Source organism: Daucus carota, chromosome 3 (assembly GCF_001625215.2).
Source record: "Daucus carota subsp. sativus chromosome 3, DH1 v3.0, whole genome shotgun sequence".
Taxonomy (NCBI): Eukaryota; Viridiplantae; Streptophyta; class Magnoliopsida; order Apiales; family Apiaceae; genus Daucus; species Daucus carota.
Window position 1 is genome coordinate 5,580,173 of NC_030383.2, and position 11,219 is coordinate 5,591,391.

Here is an 11,219-nt window from a genome sequence, read left to right on the forward strand (position 1 = left end):
AAAATGTAAGTTGAAAAGGGGTTTATGGGTAATAATTTTAGTTAATTTAAAAATTACTCCCTCCGTCCCCTGAGTTGTATACATTGGGAGACGGGGACGCGGCACGGACTTTAATGCTCCTGTTTTACATAGTTCTATAACTTACTTTTAAGATTTTTCTTTTCTGAATAAAAGTTTGAATGTTATATTTTTATTCAGAAAAATAAAATTTTAAAAATAAGTTATAGAACTATATTTTACAAGAGCATTGAAGTGCGTGTCGAGCAGTGAAAAAGAAACGTATAGAATTAAATGGGACAGAGGGAGTAGCTTAGAAGTCAAAAGTTGTCGTGGGATATTTTGGTTTGAGTTGAAAAGATTAATTTATGATCTTGAATTTTTTCTCAATGTTTTTTAAAATAATGTGTTAAATTAATAATTGATTTTAATTGAGGATTTAATTTTTATTTTATTATTAATATGAGTGAAACTAATAAGATTCAACAAAAAAAAAATTGAAATAATTTTTGAGATACATGACATTTTTTTAATTTATGCATTATCTTTTAAAATCATACATATTTCATAAAATTAATATAACTCATATCCAGCATCTTATATTAAGATGGGTATACTGAATTGAGATATTAAGCATTTTTTTCATTTATGAAATCTGAGGGTATTCGATTGCGATTGTTTAAAACCCATTAAAATTTTGAGCTATTCGATTAGGATTTTAAATTATGCCACAAATCTGGTGATATTTAATTAGGATTTTAAATTATGTTTTAAAATTCGATGTATTCAATTGAGATGGTTTAAAATCTATTAAAATCTTATGGTATTCAAAATATAATGGATTTTTTTGGATTTCATAAAATGATGGATCATTTTATGAAGTCTCATCAAAATCAATGAGATTTTGAAGCATTGTGATTAAATCCTATCAACTCTGCGACATTTTATTAAGAATCCGTACAAAATCAAAATCATATATAATCCATTAAAATCTATATACTAAAAATTAAAATCTCAATCAAATACACACCGCAAATTCATCATCCAAGTCTAATCATTCGACCAACCATATCTACGAGACTACGACCGTCACAAAACTTACTGTACTGGATCATTATTACGAGTAGAATTTAATACAGCCCCACTCTGTCTGGGACTCTGGGCCACCATCTTTTTCATGAAAAAAAATAACTGTACTGTTCGCACAAATTTGTCACAAAACTCCATCTTTTTTATAGAAACAAAAAAAGAAAAAGAAAAAAGCTAAGCTGTTGTAAAATTTATCATGCTTCAGTAACTTGCAAGTATGTATATCAAATTTACTGTGGATATTTGTACAAAATAAGTAGCTCTGCATCAGCAAATCTGTAGGATGTCCTACTCTTCTGTATAATTTGTGAGCTTCAGATCATAATCTTCCGTCCGATATTAGGTTACATTGAGGATGAAGCTTCATACAAAACCATTAGCCGACTGAATGTTCTGTCACGGGAACACCATATTATAACAAGTAGGATTGCATGGATAAGGGCAGTCAATTTGTTGCACTGTTTTATCATTAAAGTACCATTCACCTACAGATTCTGCAATAGTCTGTACAAAAAAGCAACAATTAGCTGAAGATGACACACAGGTCACACACACAGACAGCCAGCCTCGCACACTAGAAGAAGAGAATCTTATGTGACACAAAAATTAAGAGGATTTCAGGTGAATAAACTGTTTTAAAATATCTTAATTACAATCTATTTTAATATCACAAATACATACATATATATATATATGTAGGCCAACATTCCAGAGAGGGACTCCTTGTATGGAGTTACATAGTGCGCCACTATAAATCATCAATTTTATTATAAATTCTGTTATAGAATACATATAAAACGTGATTCCAATATAGAATACTATAAAATAAATATATTTTAAGTAATTTAACACTTATAATTTGATTAAAAAAATATATTTTCGAAACTGATTCTACAACAGAATAATTCTGGATGAGTATTATTCTGTTATAGAATCATGTTGAGATATTGCGTAATTTTAGATGATCTTTGGAATAAAAAAATTGTATAACTTCGTTTTAAGTTTAATAATCAAAATTTGCAATTATATTTCATAAAAAATATAATAGAATATATATTATGTATATATTTATAATGGTGTGCTACGTAACTCTATATAAGAGGGTATGTTATGGAGTGCTACCCATGTATATATAAGATTGTGTTCAACTACAAACCTTCTTAGCCTACAAAGGTCTGTAAAATTCACTAATAACAGCTATATGTTATCTATTATACTTTTTTATAAACTAATATATAATGTGTCCCCAGTATCAATGTCCTGGTTCCAGTGTACCCAAACATAAGAAGTGTGGAATAAGACACACATATATGTGTGGTGTCAGACACTATGGACAGAATGGCGCAGGTTTTCATTAGCAGTCTGAATTCAGACAAAAATACAACGCCATATGACCATATACTTAAAATAGATAATAAAGCCGTACTTACCTTGTTATTGATTTTTGGAGAAGCAGGACCATGCCATGTCTCAGCAATCCATGTCTGGCAATGAATGTAGCAAGAATTTATGAACACTCCTCCATTTATTTGCAAGAAGTTAGTTAGTGCCTTCAGTAACGAATTTCGAAAACCTAAATATAATGTAACACTCGGTCAGTCTATAAAGCAGAGGTACAGAAACTCTCATGGCTCAATCTCTACTAGGAGGGTTAAGGGGGGGAGAACAAGACAGTATAACAGTTTGCATTGTCCAGCGTCCAATGTTGGCTTCAGGATTTAGTTAGCATCACCTTGTAGTATTGCAACTTGGTTGGGACTGCAGTTGTGAATGTTACGCTTGCACGTGGACCAATCACCATGGAAGTCTGATGAAACTGGCACCAATATGTTCTGTATCTGAAATTAGAGTAACTAATTACATACATGATGGAAAATACGCGTCGACAAGTTACACATAGCCAAACAAAATATTACCTGCCAAAAATCATAAGCTGGATTGACAAGAAAAATTGGTGTCTTTATGCTACTAGTGAATTCTTGAGGAAAGAGACACTGATCTTGCAGTTTATAATACAAACGTTACAACCAATATTAAATAGTCCAAACTTCAAAGTCGATAGCAACATAGAAAAGTGATTTAGTTGGAAGGATATTGATATGAAGATCTGAAAGAAGCTTACCTTAAACGGATCCTTTTTTGCAACACAATCCTTGTTAAGACTTTTTGATACACCCTGAATACAAAAGGTAAACATGGGCAAACAACACTAATACTCTGCAAGGGACAGCCTAATATATAAACAAGAAGATATATTTTGCAGAATTTAAACATATGGCAAAAACTGCAACTTGTAATGTGCATTTTTCAGTTCAACTGCAAAAACTTTGCATTGGTACTGTCATGTTTTTTGTTTCTGGGAAAATTTAGCACTTGACATGTTAATGACATTGCAACACTATATCGAGTTTTAAATAGATAAGCGGCCTTTCATCATAAGTTCATCAACCAATCCTCTGAATCTGAAAGTCGGATACAGGAAGACAGAGCATATAGAACAAAGAGAGTAAATAAGAGCGTAACTGATAAGACTCAACCTGAAGTTGGACAACATCATGGTAAAATGACTGAATGGTGTGATTTCCAGCAATATCCTTTCTGAAATACGAAAAGAAATCATATCTTAAATGAACATGCATAAAAGTTGTTCCAGCTTAAAGACTAGAGCTCTAATGTGATAAAAGTGAATTGTCTGTCTTCAACACAGCATTAAATATATTGCACAGAGGGGTAACAGTTCGACTCCAGCATATATATAACAGATCCATAAGAAAGGTTCCAGTCCAAAATTTCATATACTGTAATAAGAAAACCAACTAAATTCTTCTGGAAAGCCGAAAGGTATCTATGACTTTTTGCATCCTTTTGAATAGCTCCATAGTTCTTTCTACTTGTCAGTTATATTCCGTGTACAGGGTGCTTCTATTTTTGATTTCATCCAGCTCCTTTCTTTCCTCTCTCCTACACACCTTAAAGTCTGTTGCTAGGAAGTAGAACTTGCTTTTCACTTTCACTACCAAAGAATTGATAATATCGCTACTACTACATTCTGGAACACTTGATAAAGAGTATATGCAAGAGAACCGAGTATCCGTCAAGTGCCACTATAGCAGTATACTTGTAAAATTACTTAAGTTTGATGTACAATCTAATATGTAAGTTATGAGCTCATCAAAAGAAAAGGCTAAGAGCCTTAGATTAAATTTTTATGTTTTGATATAACATAGATGTGTATGCATGCGACGAAAAACATACTCATTGAGGAAAAAACCTGCATCAGAAAGACACTTGACTTTGGCATTCTTGGGCAAGACATCACGAAAATCATCACAATGAATGAGAGTTGCTAAACCTCCAGCTGAGCATCCGGAGAGAAGAGCCTGCAAAGTCATTAGCAAAATCATTTTAGTGGTTGAGCAGGTACACTTATGATGGACAAAACATTCGTATGAAACAATATACGAAACAAAACTCTAAAAAATGAATCCATCACTATAATTCATTGCAGGTCGATTTAAAAAAAAAAAAAGAATATTCAAGATAAAATAAAATAAAGGATCACATTAACTTAATGAAATGAATGACTTGGAATATAAAACTAACATGGTATTTTGTAATTTGACACGTAATTCAGAAGATAGAATTTGACAAAAATGATATAGCCCTAATGTGGGATAGCATAGAGAAAAATATTAACTCTGAACATTTGGCATCTAAAAGATAATTACATGCTAATTCAGTTACCTGTCTAGCATTTGATAGTCCTAGTGAAAGGAGTTCATCTTTGACTGCTTCCCAGATAAGTTGACCGCGGAAGAAGAGTTTTGCACCCTTCTGTAACATTATTGACAGCAAGCACAAGTAAGTTGCATACTTAACTTACAAGAAGAGAATAATTGTTACTTGACATAAAAATAAGGTTTCCACTTCATTACGATAGTATGAAGTTTTACAACCAACTATATATACCCACATTAATCTCACTCTCAGGGCGGCCAGCAAAAGATGCACCATCACAATAACGTATCTTGACTTTGTTCCAGCTAAAGAAATCTGAAAAACTCAAAAGTGTATTTATCTTCTTGAGACCAAGAACGAAATGATATCTACACAAGATGATGAGAACACTACGTCTAAACTCTCAAGTGAAAAAGTATTTGTCCCATGAATCTTTTGCAAAAAAAAAAATCACAACAATACAAAAAGGAACTAGAAGGAAGTATAATCTGACATTACTGACATATATTATATGTCAGCCAATTAAATAATTAGTGATAACCAAAAACAAGTAAAATAGATCAAGATCCTAACAGATATATTGGAAGGAAACTTTGGCCTAGCAGAACTCAAAATGATCTGGATTTTGGAGTATAATTGATTGTGGCTGCATTTCAAGACATTCATATTAGGGGCTCAACTTGTATTTTGAGTGACAATGTAAAACGAATGAGAGTACAGTTCGGGAATGTATTGCGTAGGATACTATTTGCATGAATACGTAAGCGACACCATTGAAGCGGTTAGAGTTTTTTAGAGTATTTATGCCCAGCAAAGCCAAATCAAAGTACTAAAATCTTAAACCTACTCAAGTTGATTAATGCAACAATAATAAATGCTAGGCGAATATTGTCTTAATAGTGCGGGATAGAGACTTATGGTCCAGAGTGTTTGCACAATTCGTTGCTTTATGGTGTACCATCTTTTATGTTCTATTTTATTACTTTGTCATTTAGTGGAAGAATGGCAGGTAAGTGGTTGTCTCTATTATTTAAACTAATAAATATTTTATTTTAATCTAATACAAATTAATTTATAAGATTAAAATAGTTTTTATTTATTAATTTAATATTTAAATTATATATTTATTATAAAGTATTATTAAGTTACCACTGGATAGTGCGGGTCGGGTTCAAATTCCGACCCATTAAACTTTTGGGTCGGGTTCGAGTTGGACAACAAAACAACTCAAACCTGATACCAAAAATTGCCAGCCATATCTACTAGTCAAGCAGCAGAGGTCAACATAAAGCTTTGAACAGTGTTTTGTAACTCTTTTGGGTGACTTGGCTTCGACTGGTTGACTGGTCAACTAGCAGACCCGATCTTTATCTTTATATATAAAAAGATGGTCAAGTTGCAAAACTAACCTTTTAAGTAACCTGATCGCGACCCACTCACCTCCAATTAAAAAATTTTATATTCAACAAAATAGAGATTGCAACAAGGTTCCAAAAGAGGCGTTAAGAGGGGAAATTTTTTAATCCATTTCTTTCAAATATTTTCAAAGGGGCAAAGAGTAGGGTTTTTTAAGGGGCCTTTTTGAAAAATACACTTCATTTATAGTTTGTTTGTTTTTTTTGCAAACATGTCTTTGTTTTCCTAAATATTTTACACTTTTTTGAAAAATTAAGGTTTTGCAAAAAAAATGTAACCGGATGTGAAACAACCCGGGTCAAATCCCGAGCCTTTTTCGAAAATCGGGTCAAGTCCCGAAATCCGAACCCAAAAATAAGCCTAAATATACTGGCCCAACTGCAACAACTTGGGTAATCCACAAGCCCCCAAAAGATCATGATTTGTTGGTGCAATTGGTAGTAATACTTATGCTTATAAACTGAACAAATATTCCCACTCTTCTCGATGTGGGACTGGGGTGTTACAAACTCCCCCACTTAAATTCCTGACGTCCTCGTCAGGCCGAAACGGATAGCCCATAGGCTCAGATCGAACCCCTCTAGCCATTGTGGGATAATACCGGCTGGCTTCGTGTCCCCGCCTCCGGATCTCTGTCCATTGCGGGATAATACCACCAGCCTTCGTGTCCCCACCTCCGGCAACTTGACGAATCAAGCTTTCGAGAGCCCGCTCTGAATACCATATGAAACAACCCGGGTCAAATCCCGAGCCTTTTTCGAAAATCGGGTCAAGTCCCGAAATCTGAACCCGAAAATAAGCCTAAATATATTGGCCCAACTGCAACAACTTGGGTAATCCACAAGCCCACCACAGGCCCCCATAAGATCATGATTTGTTGGTACAATTGGTAGTAGTATTTATGCTTATAAACTGAACAAATATTCCCACTCTTCTCGATGTGGGACTGGGGTGTTACAGGATGCAACTGAATACCAACCTCCAATGCAATTGAAATCAACTTCATTTTTTCCCGGAAAATGGTTGCATTGAGTTTTATTTGATTGCAAATCGTATAAGAAAAAGTTGCATCTAGTTGTTTATTAGTTGCAAATCGTATTTTCACAATTATCTTCAAAAGATAGTAAAATTGCTATAGCCGTTGGATTTTTTGAAGAAAACATGAGTAGCAATAAATTTAACACAAAAGAATATTCAATAATATAATAACTTGAGTACTACCAAAGGTTTAAGGGTCGACTTAAGTCCGAAAATATTAAACTAAGCATTTATGTTATTATTTCGAAATATACAAACAAAACATATTATTATATCTAATAAATTAAATATAAAACTTACAATTGTTATTAAAGTAGAAATTTATTTAATTACATATAACTATTATAAATATATAAGATATTACATAATATTAAAAAGAACCATATATATAGGAAAGTTATTATGAAAGAATGTTGATGCACAGATTATAAGCTACTATATATTCTCCATCACAGAAGGGAATCACAAAATCTATTCATACGAAAAGTCGTTTAGTTTCCATATATACTTATTGGAGGAAAGTGTTTCATGCAAATGAGATTAAGAAAATTAGTAAAAGAGAATATAAATTCTTTTTGAAAGGATTTCCTCTTAATAATTCAGTTGTGGAAGTACAAAGTTTTTAGTCTGTTCTGAATGGAATGATAACTCAATGTATTATTAAATTGTTATGCCGAACTGATGGGAGCTACCTTTTTCACAATCCAACATGTAAGTTGAGGTATTGATATGAGATTTTAAAGTCCACCCACCCATTCGCAAACCAATGTAAGTTAAGGCAACAAAATGTGTCACACACTTAGGTTTATTAATACAAATATCCTAGTTTGAACGTCATTCTGGAAGTTCTAATGTAGTATTGCACAATTTATCACATGAAAGTTGACAGAAATCATAATAGTTTTAGTATATGTGTAGAGGTATGGTGTTCTGCATTTGGTTTATCTATATGGCAAGATAATCAAAGCACGGGCACATCTATATCTAAATTTTTATAACATTACGGCATGAAGCTTATAATCTCAATATTTACCAGGATTTTCGGATGGGTCAGAGCTCAAAATTCCACCAAATTTGACTTCAAGATCCATGTACTTTGAAGAACCAAGAGCGGTTGTCTTACGATAAGAACATGATGCTATTGTATTGCACCAACCTCCACCCTACATAGAGGATAAATCAGCTACTACAACACATACTGGATATTTAAGGCACTGAGTGCCAAGAAAATAATACATGCATCCCTAATCTTAGCTTGTCAGATGAAAACAGTACAAAGGAGACAGGAACAGGGTAACAAATTACCAACAGAAAAACAAGTTACTTAAACTGGTCCTACAAAAAGTTACTATAGCAGGATATAACAAAGAAAAGGGTCTCTTTGACTTGTTTACACAAGTTATGATTTTTCATGGTAGAGTCTGTATGAATGGAAGGGTCTGTCATACTTGTATCAATGCACTTAAGGCTTTCCAATGGAAATGACTGTCTAGAAATCATACAAATTGTATTGTCTATACTCTATAGAGCCACATATAAATATCAGTAATGCAGCTACATATTTGCCCTTTCAGTTGCTTATCTTATGACAATATATGCGTTAATTTGTGTCTCATATATGCATAAGTTATACAGAAAGTGCAACATCTTTTCAATTGACAAATTTAATTCTATAGTCAAATGTCACACAATGTGACTCTGAGACATGAAGTCATACTAATGCATAAATACATAACGCGATATGATGCAGGTGTGTGGTAAACCAAGAGAATGAAACACAAGACAAACATACAGTCCGTTCAGTTGAACTTAAGAAAGTGACTAGTCAACTAACTAACTTATATATCTAAAAATAATTATCAATGTAATTTATTATTGTTTAGATATTTTAATTAATAAAACATAAGTTGCACGTTGCAAGACAAAAGAAAGGCAAATACGAGAAGCCGATGTGGAATTTCTAATGGTAAAGTTTTAAATATGTTGAATTCAGTTGAAAGGTACAACATGGGGTTTTTGGCTTATAAGAAATTACAACTTACATCTACAACATAATAAACATGCTTGATTCCTCTAGTGAAATCAATAACATTTCCATAATAATGTAAATGCACTACTTCAAATTCGAAGTTCAAAAGGACTCAATAACAGAATCGCCAAACCCATAGAAAAACTCAACAAACTAATCACTTGGGCAGCAAAACAACAGAAATAAAGGCCAAAATAGCAGGTAAGAAACCTCGATATGAAGAAGCCAATTGCGAGTACCAGATCCAAAACCTTTCTGAAAATGATATCCAGGTAAACTGCCATCCAAACAAACTGCAAATTCCACAAATAAGCTACTTAACAAAATGTACATCACATAAAATAAACTATAAAAACCAAGAAATTGGGATTAAAGATTAAGGGCAATGATGAAAGTATTACAGGCGCCAGTTTTCTTGGCATTGCTGATCAAGGTGAGTGGGACCATCTCTGAAAGTTGGGTCAATTGGGTGGTTTTATTTGGTGAAGCGGAGAAGAGTGAGAAGCCCAGCAAGAAGATGGCAACTACAGCCGCGGCGGCGGCGACCCAGTTTAATTTACGCCGCCATATCCTCCGGTGAGTGCTTATGCTTAACATACTCTGGAGATTGAATGTCATTGTGCGGTACCCTTTTGTTTGTGTGTATTAAACGAGTGCCGATCAGTGTGGGTGAGATGGGAGGTACGAGGCTTTAATCAATTGCATATATGTTTGACTGGAAACCTTTCCAAACACAACTAGTTAAACTGAACCAGAGCAGCTTCAGATTATGGTTAAAATATTGGAACGCTTAAATTTACGAAATCTATCAAAGATGTTTCATTTTATTTTCACATATTTAATAAGTAAAAAATAATTCTCTAAAAAAATATTTATGTAAAAAAATATCGCCTAGCTTATTTAAATTATGATTTCAAATATTTAAAAATTCTGATGATATTTAATCAAGATTTTAAATTATGCTTAAAACATTAATGATATTTTATTGAGATTATTTAAAATTCATTAAATGATGATGGATTTCTTTTAATTTCATATAATGACAGATTTTGTGAGATCATTTTATATTTTTTAAATTTCATCCTGATCTACAAGAATTTTGATGCATTATGCTCAAATGTTAGAGTATCTACGTTAATTGAACGACATTTTTTCGAATACGCTACACCAAATATAAAATTAAAATAATATATAATCCATATAATTTATAAATTATTATTTCCTTTTTTCCTATAATCTCTTTACCATTTTTTTAAACTGTTAGACACGAATTTTAAAATGCATATAAAGTACAGTTCAGGATTTGTTTTAAAAAATTTCTTGTTCAGTATAATTTAGAAAAAAAATTTGAAATTAATTATCAAACCATATCTTATGAGAATTTTAAAATATACGTCAAATCTCTATCACTGATATAACTAATTGAGGAGACAAAAAAGTATTAAAATGATCTATTAGTATTTCAAAATCACTGCTGTTCGGTGTGGCCAAAGCACTTGAACATGCTAAATTTGCTGATTAATTGGTAGAAATCAAATTTATAACACCGCCTCATTTCATGACAAATATTCATCATGCATGATGTAATAAAGTACATTGATTCAATTTTGAGCAAAAAGAAACAAGACGTGCTCGAATGTTGAGAAAAGAAAGTTGACTCACAAATATAATAGGACAACGTGGTTAACACTAAAGTTTTGTGATCGATAGAATGTTTTGTTAATCAAATAAATAATCAATTATCAATCATGGAACTAAACAAATTCTTTGTGGTATGCAAAAACTGAGGTGAGAATTAGTAATGACCAAACAAAATTGCAACGTTCATGCAAGACCCTTCTTTTTCTCCCTTCCACTTCTCTCTCAATAATCTCTCTGCCATTCCCAGAGAGAGAGTGTTTTTTTTGTTACC

The 11,219-nt window shown here is 32.6% G+C and overlaps 1 protein-coding gene across 1 annotated transcript; it reads right to left on the reverse strand.

The window, feature by feature from the left end:
- Nucleotides 1–1,246: 1,246 nt before the first annotated feature.
- On the reverse strand, nt 1,247–10,058 carry LOC108210694 (pectin acetylesterase 5). The gene is made up of 12 exons (XM_017382082.2): nt 9,709–10,058; nt 9,518–9,600; nt 8,312–8,441; nt 5,060–5,139; nt 4,831–4,920; nt 4,342–4,466; nt 3,624–3,684; nt 3,209–3,262; nt 3,003–3,080; nt 2,819–2,924; nt 2,517–2,659; nt 1,247–1,590 (listed from the first exon to the last, which is right to left on the reverse strand). Exons 1-12 carry the CDS (start codon nt 9,923–9,925, stop codon nt 1,483–1,485), a joined length of 1,275 nt encoding a protein of 424 aa, XP_017237571.1. The 5' UTR covers nt 9,926–10,058; the 3' UTR covers nt 1,247–1,482.
- Between the last annotated feature and the right edge of the window lie 1,161 nt (nt 10,059–11,219).

Excerpts from the sequence above, each read along its gene's own strand:
- LOC108210694 (XM_017382082.2), bottom strand. The coding sequence starts at position 9,925 with ATGACATTCAATCTCCAGAGTATGTTAAGCATAAGCACTCACCGGAGG. Across the intron at positions 4,467-4,830 it reads GACTATCAAATGCTAGACAG|GCTCTTCTCTCCGGATGCTC; the intron begins GTAACTGAATTA and ends ATGACTTTGCAG. Across the intron at positions 2,925-3,002 it reads CAGCTTATGATTTTTGGCAG|ATACAGAACATATTGGTGCC; the intron begins GTAATATTTTGT and ends CTCTAATTTCAG.